The sequence below is a fragment of the Vidua macroura genome, chromosome 5, assembly GCF_024509145.1.
Source record: "Vidua macroura isolate BioBank_ID:100142 chromosome 5, ASM2450914v1, whole genome shotgun sequence".
NCBI classification, from domain to species: Eukaryota; Metazoa; Chordata; class Aves; order Passeriformes; family Viduidae; genus Vidua; species Vidua macroura.
In genome coordinates this window covers 40,686,334-40,711,689 of record NC_071575.1, presented here as the reverse complement: position 1 = coordinate 40,711,689, position 25,356 = coordinate 40,686,334, and the positions used below count along the sequence as shown (strand labels likewise).

The 25,356-nt window shown below is 40.5% G+C and overlaps 1 protein-coding gene across 1 annotated transcript in view; it reads right to left on the bottom strand.

Moving 5' to 3' along the window:
* Positions 1-16,421, bottom strand: part of WIF1 (WNT inhibitory factor 1) — a 37,133-nt gene extending 20,712 nt beyond the window's left edge. The window contains exons 1-2 of the mRNA XM_053978914.1: positions 16,266-16,421; positions 16,021-16,160 (exon numbers count right to left, since the gene is read on the bottom strand). Of these exons, the coding sequence (XP_053834889.1) occupies positions 16,021-16,160; positions 16,266-16,401 (276 nt within the window). The 5' untranslated portion in view covers positions 16,402-16,421. The remainder of the gene's footprint in view (positions 1-16,020; positions 16,161-16,265) is intronic.
* Positions 16,422-25,356: the final 8,935 nt, after the last annotated feature.

Below are 25,356 nucleotides of genomic sequence, written 5' to 3'. Positions count from 1 at the left end.
GTCTGCAGTGTGGCTGTACACACTGCATACACCTGAGATGTACGCACCTTAGCCGGTCACTAGAGGTTTCATTACTGTCAGCAGCACAACTGCTGGTGTGTAGAGCAAATGGAAACGAAACTTTTATGTTAAATTGTGGCATCTCATTTACCATGAAGCATACAAGGGATTGCAGGTAATTCTGTCTGCTGGTCTCAGGTAAATACTTGAGACCTTAGCATAGGCACTGGCAAAAATGTGTTTCAATGTGCTCACTGACAGTAGACAGTACTGTTCTGCCTACCTTTTAGACAAAACAGTGTAGCAAAGAGAGATTAAAGCCAAAATTTGGGCTGATAAATGATAGCTAGTTTATGTCTATAAAATGTCTGTCCATGTCCTTAGCCAGAACAAGGTCCTTTTTCTCCTGTAATATCCTGGCTCTCTAGTACAAGAAGGACTGATGACACTAGAAAAGCACTCATGACTTGGGTAGAATGGTCATCAGCCCTGGCAGCACATCCACTTGCTCTGTAGGGACAATAAGGAGACCCCATAACAGAGAGGAGAGGCATGAGGGGCTACACTCCACATGGACAATCTTCAGAGCATGTTGTGTAGGCACAGAGACCTTAGAGGAGGACTTGCAAAACAATAGGACAGGAAACAATGAAAAGTTTTAAGTAGGGGTTAAACACATGGAATGAATGTGTGAGGAGACAGGACACGGAGAGAAACAGTAAAACCAGAGATGAAAAATGAAGTCTGGGGTAATGTTCAAAATGCTGCTTTTAATTAAAGACTTTTTTTTCCCGATACAATATACCATGCCAAAATATATAAAAAAAGCCATAAAGTCAGATTGTGAATATTTTTGTTTTCAAATAAAACTTTAGCTCAGAAAAATAATTGTATGTCTCCACACATCTATAGAATAGTGAAGTGAGTGATTCAAGGCTCCACTGTCTGTTTCTCATTGGTTAGCTTTGATGTTTGGCCATATCTAAACCAGGTCATAATGAGTTATGACCTAGGATATTAAAACATTATGTTCTTACTATTCTAGTAAACAACAACTGGTAACTAGACCAAATAGCTCCACTTCTGTATTTCCATTCCAGACACACTGTTGTAGAAGGTCAGCTTGTGAGCCAGATTCCCAATTTGTAGGAAAAGGACTGGAATCTCATTTTTAAGAGCAAATTTTCTAGACCCTAAGGATAAAGACAAAAAGAAAGTTCCCCATGGAAAAAGGGACCCATTGCTGCACGAGCCACAATACTCACTGCCACTCAAGGAAATAATTCCTCTAACTAGGGTAGAGGCAAGGCAGCGCTAGCGCCTGAGGCAGGAGTATGTTCTGATGGCATGCTCAAAAGATGGGAAGAGACACTGCACAAGCAACAGGCTGCTCAGAAAGAAAGCCACACATTACACTGGGGAAGAGATAACTGCTCTCACCATTTCTCTGCAAAGGTTTGTACATCTGCTGAGTTGGCAGAAACTGAACTTCTTGAAATTATAGTATCTAAGATCTGAAACACCTCAGATAGATCCAGCTAGCATAACTTCAAAGTCATGTGCTGCAGAGTATGTTTGCAAATCACATGTGCTGGATTGAGTTGGTTAAATTTTGACATAAAAGTTATATACAAAAATCTCAGTCTATGGAGGCTGCACAGTGAAGCAGAGTAGTTTAACTCCTCAAATCTGTGAATCTAAAAATTATTTGACTACCATAAGTCCTATATCTATTTGGAGAAAATCTGTCTTGACACTAACCCTATACTGAGTCTCCAGTATTGTCCTGCTGTAACTGGAGTTGATTAGCGATTAACTTGCATTAATCCTCATGAGTGAAAAGCAAACAACATGCTCTCAGCAAATATTTACCATGCTCCAGCCTACCATGAAATTTAGTGATGATGGTTAATTGAAGATATAACTTTGTAGAATTAAAATATTTTCTAGTCACTACTATAATTTATGCTGTACATGGTCATTGTGAGTGACTTGGTAGTGAGAACGAAATTTGCTTGGATATTGTCGGCAGTAAAGGGAAAAAATCCATAATCTGTAATCCCTTTTCCATTATAAAGGCACTTTTTTTTTTGGCTTTTTTTTTTTTTTTTTTTGTTTGCTTTGGTTTTGTTTTGTTTTGTTTTTTTGGTTTGGTTTGGTTTTTGTTTTTGTTTTATTTTGTTTTTTTAAGCCAGCCTACAAACTCTTTGGATCTTAGATGAACCGTGTTGTCAAAGGTGGTGAAGAAAATGGGGTTTTCATTAAATTGCTGATCACTGACAATTGCACACTTTGCATGGACAAAGGACTTTTGGCTTGACTTCAGGAAGCACCTGAGGAGAAGTATGCTTTATTTTTGTGGAAAATCTTTGTTTTGAGATCCTCAGAAACTGAGGCAAGGACCCCTGCAGACCTTGTGTGAACAGTCTAGGGAATTGGTGCTTTCAGGCAGCAGGTAGCCCCAAGCAGCTGCCCTTTAAGAGTTCCCCATGTGGGTAAAGCGGAGAGAGGAAATTTCACTTTAGGCAAATAATTCCTTGGTCGGGATTAACTTTTATGGACTTTGAATGGCTGTTTTCTATAAATCAGAGGAATTTAAAAGGTTATAAAAATAATGAAGCCCTCTAACAAGTATTGTAGAAAACATCTGTTGGCGGTTTGGTTTTAAATGATATACAGTTAAAATTCCTACAGATCTCCCTTCCTTGGTTCAAGATCTACTGCACTGAAGTTCTCTTATCATTCAGATGCCATGTTGTTTCTGCCTGTTTTTTCTTTCATGTTTTATTAAAGAACTCACAATAATATACTTTATGTTTTCTTCATTTTATGTGATAGACAGAGAATTGTAGTACCTAAAGCAAAGCAGAGTAGCTTGAACTGTTGTATGTTATGGTTCAATAATGTAATGAAATCTGCACCCTTTCTAATTAGGTACCAAATGTATGTTACCTTTGAAAGTAGATGTAAGAAATTAACTATATTTTCTTCTCATTATTTTAAAGAGATCAGTGCTGAATGTTCTGTTATCAATTAAATGACAAATATATCTTAATGCCAATTTTCTCTATATTTAAAGAAAGAAACACATCAAAGAAGTTCCTTTTTATCCCAGATCCACCAATATTTCTGGCTATGCACACACTGGAAGATTCTACCCTGCCTTATCCATAGCAGATGCTCACAGCTGCATATGCCATAAATAAAGTCACGAAGTGAGACAATGTATGTGTTTGTTAGGTGTTTACAGCATGGACCATTGCTTCTCCAAGATATTAACTGCATTAGGTCAGAGAAGTTGGTCTGTGTTCCAAGATGAAGCATGAAGCAAAATAAGATGAATTCCAGCAAAGATTATCCGTAGTGTGCATACCAGGCTATTGAAGGAGTCTGGCCAGAGCAGAAATATGTACATATATGTTAGCATTTTGTTACTGCAGTGCAGTCTAGACACCGCTGTAATGAACAACATAATGGGGCTTCCTTAGACAAGCAGATAATAAAGTGTCTGCCTACAGACTGCCCATTTTTGTGCTAGGGACAGAACCCATGAATTGGTCCTGTCACAGAGTGGGTAAACCATTTTTCACACCTCAGTGTAACACAGAAACTTGCTGTCAGCCTCAAGAGGTAGACCTAAAATGGGAGGCATGCTCAACAACACGAAGCGATACTGAAACCTGCTCTGAGAAAATCGGTTTACACAGAAGACAGGATAATCTGACTGTCTTCCAGTATCAGCTGCTAAGGGTATGGGAATGGACTGAAGCAACAGGGTTAAAAAAACAGAGATGCACACAAAAGGAGGAACAGAGATATTTGCTGTTTCAAATAAATAAAAAAAAGGACACAAACTAGAACTCAGAGAAATGGGCAACCGTAAAGAAAAATACATTATGTGACATTAGTAATTAGACAATGCTGTGGTGAAATGCTCACAAATCTGTAGAGCCTTTTCTATGCCTGCTTTCTTCACATTAAGGAAATCATGGCAGATTGAAGAAAACCCATGCACAAGAGGGAAGACTTTTTAACAATAGAGTGCATCCCTGCATGAAACTTTCAACAATAACTACTTGTGGTTTTAATGGTTTTAGAAGAATGGAATAAAACTCTGATTTTGCCAGTTGAAGATGACTAACTGGTGCTTAATGTTTCCTGTGGATAGCAGATCAGGTCCTCCAACAGAATGATTTATGAAATTGGGAAAGTGAAATTTACCGTTTGCTTTTAAAAGAAGCCTCAGATTTTGAAAGGTGAACATTACAGGCTTCCAAGAATGCTTTGCACTGGGCAGATGGTCTGAAATCTTTGCAGAATACATCAGCTTTTCCTCCAAATTATGAGAAAATAATTTCTTTAAAGATAAGTAATATTAAAAAATCACTGTCAAGAAGCTTGGTGAGGTCACAACATAATAGATTTGGATTATATTTGGTATTGTTTCTGGCAGTTGTCTGCTCTTTAGGAGACATGGGAAACAGGACTCCTACTTAGTCATTTTGAGCAAATATTTTTTTCTTACCAGACCCTGAGCTCTGGAGGCACTCTAGCATTTGAAGCAGTCATTTGAAAGCAATCTCAGACTGGAAGCTGAAGGGCTTGCTAGAAAGACTGGGATTTGAGAGGAACAGAGGTGAAAAAGAAAAATCCAAGTATACCAGCAGAGCATTAACTCTGAAAGTCATCATCATGCCAGAAAAGCAAGCATCTGAGACAGAGGTACAAAAAAAAGCCTAGTACACATTCCTGTCCATCATTAGCCTGCAATGACAATACGGTCTTCGTTTAGATCAGAGGCAACCCTTGATGCAGCAGGTACCTGCAGTGGGGCCAGTGGGGCTGTTCCACCAGGCTGGAGCCTTGGACAGCAGCATTTGTGCAACCTCCAAGTTAAGCACAAGCATGCGCACACAAAGGCATGCAGCAGGCATGATTTTCTTAAAATAGTCACAACAAATTTACAGCTCCTCAATGACGAAAGTCTGGGAGTTTCTCACTCCTCTATCTTGCTTTATTTGGAAACAAAAGCAAAAGCAAAATAGCCCAACTTCCCATATTTAGACCTTTTTCTGTTTAACACATTTTCTGTAATGCATTTTAGTACATTACATGCTGTAATGCATTTAGTATTAGAGTTACTTTTGAAAATAATTAAGCTAAAAGAAGACAAGATCACTAAGGTTTTGACAAATATGAATGGTTAATTAAGTCTTGAAAATTTTTAGCAAGGAATAATATTTCTCTGCATGAACTAGGCCTGGTGCACAAGCTTCCTTTAAATTGTTTTCTCTTATGTCTTACAGATGAAAATTAGATAATTCTGCTTTGGGGAAGGGGAGAGAAGCAAACAGTATACCAAAAAGAGAAATACCATTAAGAGTTCAGATTTAAAGTAAGTAAAAACACACATGCGCCTTTGCTATCTTCAAATCTTCAACAAAACATATTGCTCTGAAAAATTGATAAGGCTATTCTTCTGAAGAGTTCATTCTTGTTCCAGCACAGCAAAGGCTAATTCATTCTTTGTTCACCCAGGAAAAGATTAGTGTTCTCTCTGGTGGACATTTCATGATCACAGACGTTCAAACTACCCATCTCCCAAAGCTAATAAAAATGAAGAAAATTATTATTGTTCTTAGAGAAAAAAAATACACAACACTGTCTCATCAGGTTACTTTCTAAGAAAACAAGTCTTTGCAGGTCTGCCACTGCCACCTGCAACACTTCTATGTGGCTCTATTTACACTGGGAAAAACCCACAGGGTTCTTCCCCTCACAGTTTGAAAAGTAAGTGAATAGCTTGGTTGGCTGATCCTGAGTGGGCATTTTTAGATTATAGTCTGTTTACAGTTTCAGACTTTGGATAGATTTATTGATAATTAATATTTACCCTGAAAATTCTTCACAGGGAATGTAAAATAATTTCAATAAAATCTTTACAATTGGGGAAGTGATCGCACTAACAAGTATTTAGGCTAGTTATGATGGGGATTTGAACAGACACTATATTTAGTTAAGCAGAATAGTTCTAAGAGCAAAAATGTAAACCTTAGAGATGGTGGCTCATCTGATGTAATGAGGGAAAGCTCACAGAATAAGCAAATTCTCCTCTTGAATGGTGGTAAACATGGATAATGCATACAGATTCATTTTGGCCACGCTTCAAACTTCCAACCCTTTGTTCTTAAGCCTCCTAGAATAGCTTTGAAGTTGAGGATAAAGCTCCACTAGCACACCATTACCAAAGAACAACCTTCTGATTATGATCTCATGAAAGTGTAATCAATTACTTACACAAGTTTAAAGCGTGGCAAACAGCAAAGGTCACATAATTTGCCTTTATTGAGTCCATGTGTTTCAATCTTGGCTTTAACTGGCACTCCTTTATAATAAATATAAATATCTCTCCAAAATGTAAGCAGCGAACTTTCTCAAAAGTTATGAAATCTCACAGCAGCTTCTGTCAGACTGGAGTCCTTCAAGGGTTTTAAAGAGGATGCCTCCACTTTTGTGTACCCATGTGACAGAAAGCTTGCAGCACCTCTGACTGTGCATTTCTTTATTTATTGCTCAGCAGATACTAGTCTTCAGCCTTATTTTACAGGAAGATGAGTGTTTAAAATTCAAAAAGTTGCAAAAATTCAACTTCATCCTGACTAGTCATTAGGAAAGACTTTCTTAACACTGCTCTCCTTTAATACCTATTGCATGGATTTTCAAATACATTTTTTGTGAAAATTCAGAATAATTCTTTTCTCATGTCACAGGCTATCATTTATCAAAGCAAATTCTAGACACTACTGTGAAAGAATAACTAAATTCACTACTAAGAGCTTTCTAAGTGTATATGAAAAGGAACTTGTGTGTTTGCTGTTGTACCTGAAATCACACTGATTTTTCTACTGAATGAAGACTCTGCTAAGTGGATGTATATTGCTGTCATATTTCCATGTACTATAGAGGCCACCACACAATTCTGTCCTCCATAACTATACCCTGAATTATTCAAAGCAAGATGGACTTCTCTTCAGAGTAAAGTAAGGATGAATAATCCTATCCCCAGTTTCTGATGGGAAACTGAACAGGTTCTACAAACACCTTTTCTTTAGGCAGGGTTTCCATAGGCAAGGTCAGCACAACTTTATCCCTGGGTTACAGTACCAGCCTCACAGGTCCAGTCTTTTGAGCTAAGATCCAGCGTATTTCCCAGCATTTAAATGAAGTATCTTGCTTAAAACCAGCTCATCCTTGACTTCCTGTACACTCAAAGGACAGAGACCAGCACTTGCAGAAGAAAGTTCAGCCCAGCTAGAATCTGATTTACCTGCTGTCTTGAACCACCTTTCTTTCCCTCCCTGGGTGCAGGTGGAGTCTATCTGCAGCATAGGCATCTTCACAAGGCCTGGACTCTGCTGATGACACAGGGTCAAGCTGAGCATCCAAATAAACCTTTTAAACCCACTTGCAGGAATAAGTTCCATTAAGAAAGGCAGGAAGTTTATTTTAGGAAAGCTGCATCCTTCTGTTGTGTTTTTTAAATTCTGGATAACATGACCTATCCTGTGTCAGTCTAAATCCTGAGAGGGAAGGCCAGCAGCTGAAAGTTTTCCAGAAGAATCTTTTGCAGAGACCCTAACCTCATTTTTATTAGAGAAAATGCAAGAGGAACAGCAGTCTCAGAAATCAATGTGTGGACCTCCCCAAGCCCAAATTTACCTGAGATGAAAAACAAGCAGGAGTCTAAAGACAGCAAAAGTCTGCACTCTGCTATAAGACAATTGTCCCATTTGGGATTCAAGAGTTTTGCTAAGATCAGAGATAGAATTTATTCCTTGATGAATATCTGTGTAAAATATGGTCTGCTCTTGCAGACTGGGACCAAATTGTTCTTTTTGCTACTCAGTACATTCCAGATATGTTGACAATCCTGAATTTCTGCTGGAGTCACAGGCTGCTGGAGATTCCCCAAATACCCAAAACCAGCCTTTATTGATAAATGGAGTGAGTAGCACTGGGCTGAATGGGGTCCACACTACTTTCAGGAAGAAAAAAAAAAAAAAACGCTAGAGGGGAACAATGTTCCACACCACAAACCTTGCTGAGCAATCAGGTCTGCTCTCTATATCACAGGGCACAGAACACCAACTCTAAATCAGGAAGAGGGGAAGACCTCACTGCACTTACTTCAGTCTTTGCAATCAGGGACAGGAAGACATATATAAACCTAGAGACAAAAGTTTCTGTTGGAGTTGTTGGGTTTGGGAAGAGGCTGAAAAGCAAGAGATTCTACAAGAATTTGCAAAGTTTTTTTACCCCCAGGTCACCCTTCCTCCTGCTTGGAAACTCTCCGATTCCTTCTTCTTTAAAGTATTTCCTAATTAACATAATTTAATAGATTTGCACTGTTCAATTGTATTTTACAGGATGAGAAAGCCCTTACTTTTGGATGAATAAAGGTATATAAATATGATATGCATGTCAAAATGTTTTAAATCTAATTCTAATGTCAGGTGATTCATAGAATTAAAGTTACAGTGGCATCATTATACTATAAAAATTAATAAGTTTACTGTGAATATTTGGCAAGACAACTAAAAAGGGACTATTAACTAAGCAGGATATTCACACTGATAGAATTCAAATGTGAACACTGTCAGTGGGCAGGAAAAGGTACAGACTTTCTCCCATCAAAGGAAAGTTACAGTTAGATCAAGCAAAAACGTGAAACCCATGGTTCTTGATGTGCTAAATGCTTTTAATTTTTGCCCTTAAGGATCAGTATAAGCTGCTCCACCCTGTATCTAATACCAACACATCACAGGTCTGATCAGAGGGAATCAACATGTTGGGTTACAAGCTTTCAGCTACCCTCCCTTGACAATACAGAAATCAGATCAAGCCTATGCAATATAAATAGAGGTTCCTATGCAAAACTGGAAGGAAGGAGGTAAAAAAGGCAGGACAAAACAAAACAATCAATCAAGGTAACTGCCAGCATGCTCTGCTGGCAAATTAATTCTCAGCTATTAATATGTCTATGCATGTCATCTGTTGCTCATGATTACAGACCCAGATAACTGTATTTTGCCTCTTCTTCCTCTCTGACAGTGTGCTCTGCTGTGCAACCTGCCTGTTCTCCCTGACAGTCTCTGCAAGAAATATTGCAGCCACATAGCTGCTTGCAGAAACTTCATGTATGAGTGGCTTCACAATGGGAAAATAAATTTGTTTCAGCCTGGTTACTCAAAGAGACTCTGTTTCAACAGCTCAATTTATTTCCCAAAACCCTTAAAGAAAGAGAACTGGCTAAGGCTCAAACTTGGCAAAATGAGACCAGTGTTAGCTGCTGTTTTAAAGCAACAGGTTGAAGTTGGTACTTGTACTCCTTACTGAAGGTGTTCAGTGGACTGTGAGGTTTTAAGTCTCAGATTCCCATTGGCTGTATGAATAGTCACACATTTGCAAGTTGAGGGCAAGCAGAAAATGTTGCAGGGAGAGCTTAACTTTTGCTCATCAACAAGCTGTGATTTGTCCGTGTCTTCCATGTGTTCTGAGAAAAATCAGGTTCATAATCACAGTACTGAAAGCTCTGTTCTCTTATGGTCAGGATGGTCAAGAGCCTGCCCTCTGCTTCTCTGGGCAGCTGTTATTGCAAAGGCTGGCTCTTGCTGCTTGTTTCTGTGCTTCAGTGTTCAGAGCCAGTGACAGATCTTCTCACTAGTGGGCTGCTGTTTGGGGAGTTTATTTTGCCTGGTGATGGGCCAAAACCTGAGGCTGGGAGATTGCCAGATTTGATGTCAGGCATTTTTATTTCCTTTAGGATCAGCTGGGTTTAGCTAGCTTTTTATCCAGGCAAACGGTCAACTTCAGAGGATTTGTGGGACCAGCTCTGAAAGCAGTGTTTGGTCTTCAGGTTATTTATTGAAGTATTTAGCACTGATGACAGCAAGTGCTGAAGCAGCTCAAAGGTAATTGCCCATTTTTCCTTGTATGGCTGAAAAAAGATGGACTCCACCAGCTGGTTGGAAAACAAAGCAAACTTTTATTCTGGATGCAAAAAAAAACCCAGGGGTTTTCTTGCTGTATGGCTGGGGAAAAAAAATCCACCCCAAACCTTTGAAAGCCATTGCTAAGTGGCTGTGAACAGAACATACTGTGGACTTCAGGTATCATAGCTGGGTAAAGCCTCCTAGTGCCTCTGTGCAACAGTATCAGTGTCTTTGCTGTATTTACATTACTTTTTTTGAGGCAGATTTTGGGTTGCTGCTTCACTGTGAGCATGAGACCCAGGACTGACCTCTGAGGTGGACCACTAGCAACTGCTCTCCAGCTGGAGCAATGCCCCTTGCTTATCTAGGTGCCACTTCCTCACTTCTTCAACTGGAGTGTGTTGGAGGCAGTGCTGAAGACCTGGGCTGCACCAGGCACAGCCCTGCCAGCCAGTCAAAGTGGGCATTACATTTCCATTTTTACCCCCAGGTAAAACTGTAAACTGTAGCCCTGCATCTGGGCTACAGTTTGATGCAGTGAAGAGCTTGGCCACAAATAAACTGTCAAAAAACAAACCAGCAATACAAAAAAGATCCAACACGGTAAAATAAACTAGTACAAGTAAAGTAGAATCTTTCAGATGGTGGAATTTGTACAGAAAAAGGCAAATAAAAGAAAAACAAACCCTAACAAGCCAAGTGTAAACTCACAGGAAGGCAAAACAGAAGTTTTGAGATGCATTTTCTTGAAAGCTTTAAAAATAATAATCAGGAACCCGTTGTTCTGAGCTAAGGTATCCAGCTTTTGAAATTCTGTTCAATGTGATGCAAATATCTACTACATATCAGAAACATAAGCCACTTGGCTAGAATCAAATCAATAATAGTTGTAGCTACCCCAAATAAACCTCTTTGGAAAGTGTGAAAGCAAGAGAATATGTTAAATACATGAAAAATTCTTTCAGTTAGTTCTCATTTCTGTTAGTTCTTTCTCTATAGCATTACGTGTTAATGGCATTAACTTTAGACCACTAAGAACATACCTGTGAAACTGACTATAAAAAGAGGTGATGTTGCCAGAAAACATTTTCACTTCCACAAATAGGAAAGCGAAACAGAGGAAGGCAACACAAGAGAAAGCCTGGATTTTCTATTTCAGAAAAATTGTTACTAACTCAGGGAGTGAAATCTGTACATTTTCACAAATACAGTCTTGAAGCTTGGGGTGTCCTTGTTAGCTCCAATGCTTTTCAACAGTTATGTTGTACATTGGAGCTACTACTGCAAAAGTACTGAAAATACTTTATGACTAGCTTTTTTTTTTTTTTAATGGATTATTTATAGACATGAAAAACAATCAAGAACTGTTTACTTAACATAGGTTTACACTGCTGTGTAAAAAGAATAATTGTGTGGTTTACACATATGCCATGTAAATTACTATGGAAACCAGATGCAGCTTACACTACAAGGTGCCTTGTAACTCATCTCTGCTGAGCAATAAATCCCCTCTTTTCTTCTTGGCAAAACTTTGAGAAACTTTACTGCTGTTTTCTATCAGCAGACAGAACAGATGGCTGGCACATGCCTGCTTTACTAAGAAAGTGGGATCCCTACAGTATTACTTTGATCCCTGGTGGCATGTCTACAACACTGAGACGCAAAATACCACAGCTGAGTAGAATCTAAATATTAAAGGTTTTGAGCTGTGCTTTTGATTTGAGAAGCCCTTGTCTAAAAATCATGCTCACAGTACGTAAACATCTTCACATTCCACATGGAAATTTTGGTACAGAGGTCAGAAAACAAAGTATTTCCCCAATTTGGTGACATGAAAGTGCAGTAAAAGTACCACTGAAAATCACAAGAGTGTGAGTTTGCGCAATTACCTTGACCAAACTTGGAGAAGAGCCGTACTTTTATTGGAAAAAATATCCTAAATTTTGCATATTAGACATTTTTTAAGCTGAAAAGCATCACTGTAATGACTGGTTACAAATAAGATATTTACCAAAAAACCAGCAGTTTCTTTGAAGAAAAAATTCCTTTTAAGTATTAGGTTTTGAAATTCAATACTTTATGGTTTCTTTCAGTTTGTCAGGGAATTAGCCATGTTTGACTGGAGCACCTTATTGCACCACTAATGCCTTAAAATTGGTGGTCTGTTAGCTTTCCTCTGAGCAAGGAAACAAATCCTCTCCTGGCATAGCTGGATATTCTATTTTATATTTGTGGTCAGGCTACATCTCAGCAATATAAGACAATTTCAGACAATTCAGCTGAGCTATTCAGGGCTGATGGTCACATTGCTGAGGTCAGAATTAGCCTCCAGGAGCTGTTAACTATACAGCATTCCTGATCTTCACTTTACAATATAGAAATGATGCTAGAAAATGCACTGAAGACATACATTCTCTGTTTCTCAGAGGTGGGCAACTTTTTTATTTACTCAAGGCTATCAATAACTCTTTGAGACTTATTTCAGATGTCATGTCATGCATTCAACCATGCACCAGGAGAGGAGCTATGGGGTACTCATAACAGTGGGGAGAGGGAAGTGAGCCGCTACAATCATTCATCTGACCACAAATACTTCTCCCATATCTGAAAAGAAGAAAACAGCCTGGGCAGGTTGTGGCCTAGATTGACTATTTCTGTGGATCAGACCAGAGAATGCAACACAACAAAAATTCCAACTTGCTTTTTAGTTTCTTTTTTTCACCTCCTGTCTATTAAATCAACCAGGCTGCTGCTCTGTCACTGAACACTTGCTGTCTGGGAAATAATAAACTTTTCTTTTTTTTTTTAAACATGGTTCTGTTCCACCAATACTGTCCCAGATGTGAACTTAATTTTACAGCTGTCAGAATTCCCACTGAAAGTTAAAAATACATGCTGGGTTTTGTGGATTTAGAGATTAAATACTTGTCATAAATTCCTAAATGCTGTAGAGATTATGTTATCACTGAAATCTTTGGTAAATTCCACTAGTGGACACAGTAAAACATGTTGCAGCATTAATCCCTGTGACAGGGTCTCACTGGGAAGTTTTTTAGCTCAATCTTCCACAGAGGACAAGACCCTTAAAAGCTATTGTATTTTCTTTTGCAAAAACCATCCAGAATAAGAGCAAGAAGCACACCAGTGAGCTCTAGTGGATACATACTATATACTACATATTATCACTGATTTTTGCTTTTTTAAACCTTTCAATTCAAAGAAATTTGTAACTGTCAATTTATGCAGATTACATTTCTAAAGAGAACATAGTATCTGTAATGTTATGCTTTAATTTATAGGTAGAAGCATAAAGTCCATAAAAACATGACAATCCCATTTTGCAGTGCTTTAACATTTTTGTCACCCCTGGCTCATCCTGATTTCACTAGCAAAAAACCCTCAAACCCTTAGATTTTGGGTTTTCCCTTATATTTCCTAATAATTAATTAGAAGTAATGGACTAGGAATTAAAAGCAACTAATGCTTTTCTTTGGTTAATGTTTTCTAATTAAAATGATTTTGTTTGCTTATCAAACAAAATATATTTCACATAAAATGTATTCAGGACACAAAGGCCACTGCATCAGAAGTGTAACACCTAAATGTAGTGAGTTTCAAGCACTTCTACTTACACAGAATACAGATGCAATCTAGTCCTTAAACTGTGCCTTTCAACAAGACATTTTTGAGTTAGAATATTCAGCCTTACAGGACTGAGAAACACTGTTACTCCCTGGGTTGGACTATTTACTCGCCTCAAGCTTGGATCATCATTTATCCCAGGAGCAGGTGGATGGCATCTGCCCCCTGGATATTTATGCATGCTAAGGTGCCCTGTTGGGGATTCCAGGTGTGGTGGGTTGACCTTGTCTGGCTGCCAGACACCCACCCAGCTGCTCTTTAACTCCCCCATCTCATTGATATCAGGACTAGGAACCATTTAATGCCATAGACAGGATCTCCTGCACCTACTCAGGAAAAGCCTTATATCTGTAGACCAAAAAAAAGGTCTAGCTATTCCTAGAGGTGAGGCATATACTACTGAAAGCCCCTAAACCTTGGAGTCCCAGAGAAACATCTTCAAATTTCAACTGGGATACAGGGTCAAGAAGTTTATAAGGCACAACACTCACAGAAGAGTTATTTCAGTTTTACCAAACAGGAGGCAACAGTATGCTAGTTAACAGCTATTTTGCAGAAACCAGTCTAGCACTTCAGCATTTCAAATGCCTTTTTTCTTTCAAAAAGTATGAGTTCCCATTTCTTTTCCTTCTTCCTTTCTTGCTTTTCTTTCCCCTTTCTCTTCTTTTCCTCTCCTCCTCCCTTCCACTTCTTATTTTCCCTTCCCTGACTTAGGAAATTCACAGAAAAGTACAGAATAAAGGTAGCAAGTTTTTAGCACTTCCTTGGATGTGTTAGTGGAAACTCCTAAGAACATGTATACTTAAAACCAAAATAGAGCACTGGAAAAAAAAAGTAAAAATGTACTAATTTCTTCCCCTCATAAAATATTGGACATTCTGGAGAAACACAGAACTTTTTTAACCATTTAGGTATTACACTTACTAATTATGCTTTGTCTAAGAGGAATTCAGTAATTCAGAAAACAGGAGGAGGACTAATGGGTTAAACACCTTTGCATCTGCTCAGAAAGGATTTAGTCCTGCAAGTGGCATCAAGCAGAATATTTTCCTATACTGTCTTTAAGCCTGTGACTCTTCTCACTGAAATCAGTATTGGAACCACCTTTTCCTAATGACATACCGAGGCAGCAAAGGTAGGCGGCAAAGGAAGGAGAGGAGAACACAAGAAGAAAATCCAAGAAGACGGTGTTCAGTCTAACATCTTGATCAACCATTCAAAAAAGAGCTAGTTTCATCATCAACAGCAACTGAAGCTGGCAGAGAAGTGGAACAGAAGATACATCCGAAAGACACTAATTCTTTCTAGGTATTTAAATGCCAACCCTTGGCGTACAAAGTTGTTTTCTCTGTAAAGCCTGATGGGAACGACAAAGACCTAGAGCAAGTCAGCCTTTGTGAGTAAGTTTTGTTTCTCCACATTCACCTTGCTCTCTGGAGGAGAGGAGCAAGCACTTCCTAAACCCAAAGGCTTTGTGAGGACAGCAAAAATTGTAAGGGAGTCAGCCAACACCTTGAAGCCAAACAAATCCTGTAGATAGAGTATTTTCAAACAACCAAAACCACAACTAAATTTGTGAAGCTGCAATTAGCTGAATTAAACAATCAATGTTCACAATTTAAATGGAACTATTATTTCATCTCTACCAAGTCCTTTATTGTATAAAGTCAATGCTCAGCATTGTAAAAATGAAATAATTTTATCCAGGATTTTATGCCACCATGTTTTTTCTGTATCCATGATAATGTACACTAACAAATTTCAGCTTTATGCAAATTTAACATATGTTGTCAGTATGTCAAATAATACATATGTTTTTTCACAAAAATGTCACAGATTCTTATATTTTCAACAAAAGAATCCAACAGGATCCAATAAACTACAGATTTATGTGGTTTTTCAATTTAACTTGGTAAAATTAAGTCTACAGAAGAGAATTGTTATTGAGTAGAACTACAAATTAAGCCTGCACATTTAGTACATAGAGATCAATGAAGAGCCTATAGCGTATGTCCATAAGCTAAAGGAATTCGAAAGAAAACTGCATCCACAGAACTGCCGACCGGTGCAAAATTTTAAGGCAAGTACAGGCGACTGGGGTGTTCCTGGTGAGTTCTGTCCCACGCCTCATCAGCCTGCGGGTTCTCCGGTGCCCAAGCCGCCCGTCGCTCCCACGCACCCTACACCCCTTTCCCAACGCGCTTTCCCAGCCATCCCAACGCGCTCCTCCCCGCGCCCCGAGCCGCCCCCACCCGCGCCTCCTACTCCCGCACCCAGGGCTGCCCCAGCACTCCTCAGAGAGGATTTCCTCAACTATTCCAAGGCCAAACCACCTGCCTCCTGTAAACCAGAGCCTCGCCCGCAGCCCCATCTCGGGGCTACCTACCCGGCCCGTTGCCTGCCAAGTGAAGTTCATGGCGTGGATGCCGACGGGGATGGCGGGCATCCTCTGCTGGGCTTTCCTAAAGTCGTGGGTGAACGGGGCCATCTTCCCCTCGGACACGATCAGAATATCCTCCTCGAAGCCTGCGGAAGGCAAAGGGGCGCAATGTGCGGCAGCCCCGCCGGGTCGGCTCCAGTCGGGTCGGCTCCGGGCTCCCGCCCGCCGCTCGGGGCAGCGGCCGCACTTACCGATGAGCACCCGCGCCTGCTGGGCGTCGATCCACAAGTAGAGGGTGTCGGGCTGGCGCGGCGCGGCCCGCAGGCTGCAGAGGCTGAGGGCGCCGCAGAGCAGCGCGGCACAGCACAGCCGCCCCGCCGGGGCCATGCTCCCGCACCGCCCGCCCGGGACTTGCCGGCTCCGCTGCCGCTCCGGCTGCGCCCGCCCTCCCTCTGCCGCGGGGCGGCTCTGGCGGGGCGGCGGCAGCGGCGGGGCGGGCACGGGGAGGGCGGCGGGCGGCGCCGCGGGAGGCCGGGAGCGCGGCGCTCGCACGGTCCTTCCCCCGCCGCGGAGGGCGGTCAGCGCTCCGCGCCGGGGCTGCGGGTGGCCGCCCACTCCCGGAAGAGCAGGGCCGAGAGCCGGGACCGTGACCCACACCCGTTCTGTCACAGGGGACCCGTGACACGGCAGGGTCGCAGTCCTGCCGCGCGTCCCGCCGCCCTCCCTGAGTTCACCCTCCCCGCAGGGGCACCCCGGCACTCCGGCCGTCAAGGTGGCACCACCACGGTCACAAGTGAGTCGCTGGAGACACTCGTGTCTACGTGAAGAAACGAAGTTCGTGCGTAGCCGCTCCCCCCCGGCACACATGTGTTTTTAGTCAGAGATGGGGGGAGCATCACCCAAGCGGCAGGTGGGTGCGGTGCGGCGGCTTCAGCAGACACCCGCGAAGCTGGACAGGTCAGGCCCTAAAGAGAGCCATCATCCGGGCAGTGGCACAGGGACGCGCTTTCCAGCACCAGAGAACGATGCAGGAAACGAGGCAACGTGCTAAAGGAAGAAAAAGCTTTCACCTGGCTTTTGTTCGAAGCTGTTGAAAACACTGGAGACTGAAAAAACACTGAAATGTTGCCATTTGCACAGAAACTAGAATGGCTCAATATAGAAACTTAGTAAAGCTTGAAAGAATTTTCTATTCAAAAAAATATTTAAACAAAATCATCCCTTCTAAAGGAATAAAAAAAAATTGTTTCTAAATTTTCTGGATTTTTCCATTAGAAAATAAAAGCCTTTGAAAAAATAGACCCAAAAAGCCAAAACTTAGCAGGATACATATAGTTTGAGTGAAACCCCCAAGTTTCTGTCTGTAATGTTCTGGAAGGAGTTGGAGGGTATTTTCTCCCTCTGCTTTAGATTCTGCTGGTGCTCCATCTCATCCTGTTAGTGTGACTGCTAAAGTTACCTTGGTACTACTGCCAGGACTGGAATTCTCTACGTAATGGACAGCAACATGAAGTTGGTCTTTCTTTTCCAGACAGATGTAATTGAGTGGCATTCCCTAGTAACTTGCCCAGATGAAAAATCTTAGGTTCCAAAAACTGGAATTGGTGTATGTACTCTAACAGAAATGCCTCACCTCTAGATGCTTGGTAGATAGGGGTGATTATTTGCTATTTTTTGGTTATTTAGTAGTGTGACAAGCAGGTCAAGGGAGGAGATTCTCCCCTTCTACTCTGCTCTTGTGAGATCCCACTTGGAGCACTGCATCCAGTTCTGAGGTCCCCAACAAAGAAAGGATGTAGACCTGTTGGATCGACTCCAGAGCAGGGCCATGAAGATGATGAGATGGCTGGAGCACCTCTCTTTTGAAGACAGGCTGAAAGAGTTGGGGTTGTTCATCCTGGTCAAGGCTCACAAGAGACCTTAGAGATCTTTCCAAATGCACCTAGAGGCAGCCTAGAAAAGAGCTGGAGAGGGAATTTTTACAGGGGCCTGTAGTGATATGACAAAGGGGAATGGCTTCAATCTCAAAGTGGGTAGAGAATGGCTTCCAAATCAAAGTGAGTAAGTTTAGATCAGAGAGAAATTCTTTACACTGAGAGTGTTGAGGCCCTGGCAGAAGTCACCCAGAGAAGTTGTGGATACCCCATTCCTGGAAGTATTAGAGACCAGGACGGATAGGGCTTTGCACAGCCTAGTCATAGGTGAGTTGAAACTTGAGATGGTGACTCAAGGTTCCTTCCAGCCCAAACCATTCTGAGGTTCTGCGATTCTATAATTCTCATTTATTTTGTGTAAAATACTTTTTTTTATCTCGCACACTCCGCTGTGCTCCCCGCGCCTGGCTGCCTGCGGTTGGATGGAGTGCTGTGGGTGCGGCGGCCCGGGATGTCCCGTTCCCGCCCGCTGGCAGCGCCGGGTCACGGCTTTCCCTGCGGGCCGGAGACTGGCGGGGCGGGGCCGCCCTCTGCCGGCCGCCGCCGCCGCTGCAGGCTCCGGCCGCGGCCGCAGCTCCCCTGCCCTGCACCAGCAGCGCCGCGGGGCCTCATCCCGCAGCATGGGCTGTCAGGGACCCCCGAACAACGCGTAAATATCCGGAAGAATAAAAATAACCGCGAATTTCAGAAATATTCGCTTGCAGATGTGATTGAGTCCTCTTAGCTTGAAAGTACACAAGAAATTTTAACTGTACTACAAAAGAGAAATATAGTGGGGAAAAAATAATATCTGAAACAAAACTCATAGGGAGAGGTTAGACAGGACCTCAAGATAGGCAAGAATATTTAATATTCAAAATATTTAATATTCTAATGCAATGATTTACATTGTTGCTTATCACGTAGAGGGGCTTTCTTAAGATCCAACGAAGGAAGACAATGTAATTGCCAGGTAATAACACTAGGACATAATTTCCAAAACTGTGATGGTACAATTTAAACACTCCTGAGTAAAAAATGCAGTGGCAGACAGCTTATTTTCTGCAGAAATTAGCTGGTACCTAGTGACTGAAGTACAATTTGATGGGTATGTGTTTGTACCAACAGACTATCCAAGCCCAGAGACACCTCTGTAGTGTGTCTCTCTCCCAGCATCTGCCAAGGCTTAGGTGAATCCTGTGTTAGTGCTGAGACTGGCCTGTTGTACTGCAGTGTCTGTTCTCTCCAGTTTCTCTCTGCTGTAGTATTGTAGCACAATAAGATTCACTGAGGATAGTGTCTGCTAAACTTGTGCTCATACTGCCTGCTTGCATTTGATGTGGAGATCTAGGTATAAGCTTGGTATAGTTCTTGATCCCTTTTTAAAATGTCTCTCCTAAATTACATGACGTATTTCAGAGAAGAATAGTCTCTTTTTAAGTGAGTTGAGAGCACTGTAGAGAGAGGATTGGAATATACTCAAGGAAGCAAATATTTTGTGGTTCTTTGTTTAATGAAATAGAAAACATATACGAAAACAGAACTGTGTTGTGACTATGGCTTCAAGTTCCACTAACTTTCATAAGAATGTATATACCGTGCATTTGTGGCCTGCTCTGACATTCATTGCAACTGACAGCGTCCCCCTGATGACAGCCTTGGAATGAATAAATGAATGGATGGTTTGAATGATGACATATCCAGGGAAGGCTATGGAAGTCAGAGCCTGATGCCCTTTGATCATCAGCTATGAATAATACAAAAAGAGGAAGAAAAAGACATAAGTAATAGCAGCACTGGGCATAAATATGGCCCGAGGCAATAATCTTCATTCCAAAGGGTATGGATGCTGCTTCACTGTGGAGACTGGTAGGCCACCAGGGAAAGAATCCCCACTGCTCCCCTGGAGGGAAAATTCCTCAAGCAATAACCACCCTTGTTAGGGTGAGGAAAAAGGCTTCTCCCAGCATGCCTTGCTGTGACATGCAGATTCAATGGCCCTTCAATTCAATCCCATTGGCCCTTCTCCCTTGCTCTGCCCCTGTGCCCTTATCCCATTGCCCCTGCTGTTCTGCCCTGCCCCTCGAAATCGATAAATAAACCCCTGCTCACGTAGCTCTTTGTCCCTGGATCTCTTCAAAAAAGAAGCTCAATAAACCTCTCCTTGGAACCCCACACGAAGACCCCAGTCTGTATTTCTGCATTGCCTGGATCACAACTGAAAATGAGCTGAAAACTAGCTGAAAAGAGCTGAAATCACTTGGTGTGAGTGCAGATGTGCCTGTGCCACCGAGGTGTTTTTTTCAAGACGCTTCTTCGGGAAGGTTCCAGCATGCTGGACAACTGCCCCCCATGACAAGTGGTGCCCAACGTAGGGCCTCTGCAAAGAGGTCCCTGAAAAAGCATCTCCTGCAGCATCAGCTGCAGGACTTAAGCTGCTTTTGAGTTTGCCACTTCCCTGAGTACCCCTCAGATTTTAGTGGGGGCTACCCGAAGGGTGAAGAGGCTGAAGACTCTTCAGAAGACTGAAGAGGCTGCAGAAGTGCTGGAGTGCTAGAGGCCTGTCAATGGGCTGATCACCCACCCAGCAGATTTTCACTGACACAACAGGCATCGGCCCAAAGAGCAACTATAAGTATGATATGATATGACATGATATGATATGATATGATATGATATGATATGATATGATATTATCAGTAAACCTCTCCTTGGAACCCCACACAAAGACCCCGTCTCTCCTTCTGCGTCACCCAGATCACAGAAGAGCTGAAATTACTCAGCATGAGAGCAAACGTGCCCGTGCCACCAAGGTGTCTTTTTCAAGACACTTCTTCAGGAAGGTTGAGGCACTCTGAACACTACCCGCTGCGACACTTCACCTCAGGTGTACAGAAATAGCAAATACATATTTTATTGGTGAACACTGGTAGATAATAACTAACACCTGCACAATTTAAATAAACAAGAAGATGCCAAATTGCAGCAAGATTTTTTTCAGAAGTGCTCAGTCTTCACTGCATTTATTCACTGAAATGAATCATAAAATTCCTGCCAGTCTCTGCAGACACTAAGCTTATCCATTGGGAATTAGATTCTTTTAAATTCTTCCTGCTTATGCCAAAGCAACTGTCATTAAGAGCTGTCAGAAGAAAACCCCATAGACCTAGTTTTATTTTAAAAATCAGTTTTTATTAGGAAAAATCAGTTTTACTGAAATTGGAATAAATTGAAGTTTCTGAAATTTCAAATGGGAAATTAAAGACGCCACCTTCAATTATTCTGAATATAACATTCCAATTCTTTGTTTTAGAACATACTATTTATTGTAGCTTTAGAAACTATGTCAAAGCAATACTGATGGTTGTAACAACACACACTACTCTAAAGGCAAAAGTTTTCTATTTTATATCACTTATGATATGGTTATCATTATCTCTTTTATTTCTTTTCCTACAATAGTCCTGGGTCATCCACTGGAGAACATGAAGTTAGCCTGGCTTTGAATTCAGTTGGGTACTGAAGAAGACAATTATTTTTACAGCAATTGCCCCACTCTTTACTGAAGCTGAAAAGTGTAGCAAATGAAAGCTTGCAGAAATAAAAATTATCAAATTCTTAGAGAAGTTAGAGAGAGATGTCCTTGTCCTTGCTTCTGTCATATTCTTGAGTGGCAATAAGCAAGTTATTTCATTCATTTTCCCAGCTGGTCACCAATTTTGTTCTTCATTTCAGCATGGCTGACATCAGATCTTTGGTCTTGTCTGTAAAATCCCAGAATCTGGTTATGTTATCTGTTATCCCAGAGGTTTTTAAAGTTCTTGAGTAATTGAATTTTCAATGGTTTGGATTTTTTTTTTTAACACAAAACTTGTGTACCATTTCCCTGCTTCTAAAAAAGCAGATCTAACTTTTAAACTTCACTAGTAAATTGCACTGCTTTAATTTAATTAATTTTATTGTAATTTCCATTACTTTAATAGACCGTAGTAAATTCAGACCTCAATTATTTAATTTTTAAAAGGAACAATATCATTGTTGCCATTTAAAATAAGAGACGGGACCATCGTCGGGCTAAGAACGATTTTTTGCTCAGATAAACATCAGTTTTAGAGGCCATGAGATTTTAGAAGAGCAGGCAGTCAGCCATAGCACAAAGCAGTCATGAGTTCTTTGTTGCAAGACAGTATATAACTTTCTAATCCAATGGACAGTTATTTTGCTTTTTTAACCTATCGCCTTTACTCACTTCTACTGCACTGTGGATATTTTCACCCAATGGGATTCTCATTCATGTACACACATATGCTTCTACTATAAATTTTAAACTCTTAACTTACTCTATACAATCACGTTACTATACTATAGACTCTTCACCATCTTACCCAAAACAGTTTCTTACAACTATAAAAACATAGGTTTTGATTTTTCTACTTAATGTCTGTTTACTTTATTTTTACATCAATCCAAGCTTCTTCCAAGGCTGTAGATCAAACCCTCTTGAATCTGTGGAAGTTTCTATCTTTCCTTTTCCCATAGAACAGCACACACTATTTTTATTAATTAATCCCCAAACTAATTGTTTATATTATCCTGAAGGCAGCAGTTCCCAGCTCTCTCACCCGGTGATTCTCTTTGTCCTGCTCTCAGGACTTCTAACTTTGCTTCAGGTTGCAAGTTCCATTTCTGAAACCGGTTTTGTGTATGATTGGAAGATGTGAATACTTGTTTCTAAACTATCACACTAAAGCAATTTTTAAGAAAGAAAAGTAGTCTTCTTTTGTTTATTGCTTTTCTATAAATAATTTCCATGCAAGTATATTTTTAATTGTTTCCATTCTCTTGAATCTTGATTGTTGAACTTTTCATTGAAAAATATATTTGCAATGCAAATTTTATGTTCTTAAAACACTGAAAAATATACTAAATACTTACATTAGTATTAACACAATTTCATTGTACCTTTCCTATTTATAAGACTTGCAATTGGATTTAAAAATTAAGTTAGTCAAGTTTTCATTGAAGCATTTAGTTGTAAAATAGTATCAGAAATAATTAAAATGAAAACTTTATACTGAAATATGTATATACGAAACTATTTCTATGAGTTTTCTTCTATTGTTTGCCTTCATGGAAGTTCTTTAGTAATTTTTAGTGAGTGAAGAGAACACTGTGGACTCACCAAGTTATTTTGCCCTGAGCTACTTGAGTGAGGATGTAGCATTACCCAGAAAAGGCAGCCTTAGGACCCTAAGGCTGTGGGTCAAGCGCCTCAGTTGGTTGAGACAAAGACAATGTTAGTGAAGTAAAAAATAAAACGGAAGGAGAGAAAAGTGAATGCAATTAAGTTTCTGCCTTAGAAATTTCAGAGAACATGAGCAACAGATCTAAGCAAATAATCCTTTACAATTTTTTTTAATATTGTACCAAGCAATCTCTTTTAACAAATTTACTTACCTGCAGAATCAGCTCCAGTCAGTTTAATATCGACATCTATTGGAGGAGATAATGGGCAGATTGTGTAAATATTACTCACTGAGAAGGAATGAAATGTATGACAGCAGTATGATTTGTTGCTGAATGTGGCTGCCCACAAAGCCTTTGGTGCTTTTGTCATACACTGGAGATTAAAAGTTCAAATTCTGCGACTAGAGGATCACGCAAGCTTCTTTGATAACTGATCTAGTGGTCTATTACTTGCCTAGCAAGAAAGCCTCAGGCACTTTCAGAATATAGGTTAAAACTAAAGATATCATTACAATTTATCACATAAATAACAACAAAAAAGCACCTCAATATCTCTTAGGAACATTCTTGGAAAACCATAAAGACCATCAGAGTGACAGTGCCTCAGGAGCAGAAATGTATATTGTCCATTCTGTCGTAAGGAAGAATAGACATGGGAGAGAGATTATATATGCCATAGCATGAAATAATGCCTTACATATGGTAAAGAATATGTGAATTGTAAAGTGGAAAATAATCACTTTGAGCCATATGTTCCTCTCTGGCATTAAACTGAATGGGAGAACAAAATAATCCAAAAATAATGTAATTTTTGAAGCACAGCCATTCAACTATGTTCTCCTCCTGTCTTTGTACACTACCCAGAGCAGGTATGAGAAGTTATAAAATACTTTGAACTATGCTAAAGAAAGGGGTTCAAACATCCCCTGTGCTGGAACAGGCAAGGAAACAAAAGATCAAGGATGGGCAGGGCACAGACCCTGATACTCAGTTCATGGTTTTGGTAGAACATGAGTCAGGCAAGCAGGATGCCATTCTAGCCTAAATAAAGGCAGTGACAAAACTGCCATTGACCTAACAGGTCCAGAATTTCTGTCTCAGTATGCATCCTTAAGTCCTCCATCTTCCTGAAACAACTGTGCAGCTGCTGCTAAAGTTTCGCCCTGGGCTGGTAAAGGAATTGAGGAGCTGAATGCCAAGGGCTGTAACCCCAAGCACTCAGGGAAGAAACCTATGAGAAGAAATGCAGTAACACATGTAGAAAGATGGGGTGCTGGCAAAGTCTAAAGCAATGAAAAGATCCAATCAGCAAAGGCATATGACATGTCTGGCATTAAACACAATCACTATAAGCCTTTTTAGTTGCAGTAAACATCTTTCATATTTATGTAATGACATGTTTGGAAATAATCTAATTAAAATAAGATATTCTGAGAAAATAAGACTTCTGTATCTCTGCAGAAGGTTGCTGCTGCTTTTTAACTGAAAGCAGTAGGCATTCCAGAGGACTTTTGAGATTGTGTCTATGGCAAATAGTGATGTACAAATGGACTACACTGCTTAGAGAGCTCACCACTGGGATTTCTCTTTGTCATATTAATTGCTGGAGATTAGGGCTTTCTCAATAGCCAGGACCAGAAATATTTTAACACAAGTGGTAGATTGTAGAGAACAAGGAAGAGCCTTTTTAGATCCAAACTGCACAGGCAGCACCTGAAACAGTGTGAATAGCCACCTCATAGCATATTTATTAATAGGTTAAAGTAGTCCTTCAAACATGGGATGCTCTTGAATTGCATAGTTCATGTAGTTCTGAGTACTCCACAATGAGTACCAAACAGGCAAAGCATAGCGGGTATGCTAATACAAACAAATTCAATACAGAAACCCATGGAAGGAAGAGATTCAGTGGAGGGAGTGATGGAGTAGCTGAATTTGTATGTATCCTCAGCAATGCATTCATTATGTAAGTTACAGCACTACAGCATTACCAGTTGTCAAAAAAAGAAGAAATAATGTGAGATTATGGGAAAGCTGAAAGTAAAACATGAAATCTGAGAGCAACAGATGGATAATGAGAGTGCTAAAATGTATATATTATCTACAAGATGTATTTAGAAAATTTTGCCTGGCATAAGTTCTTCAGAAAATCCTGATGACAACTGCAGATAGATATAAGAGT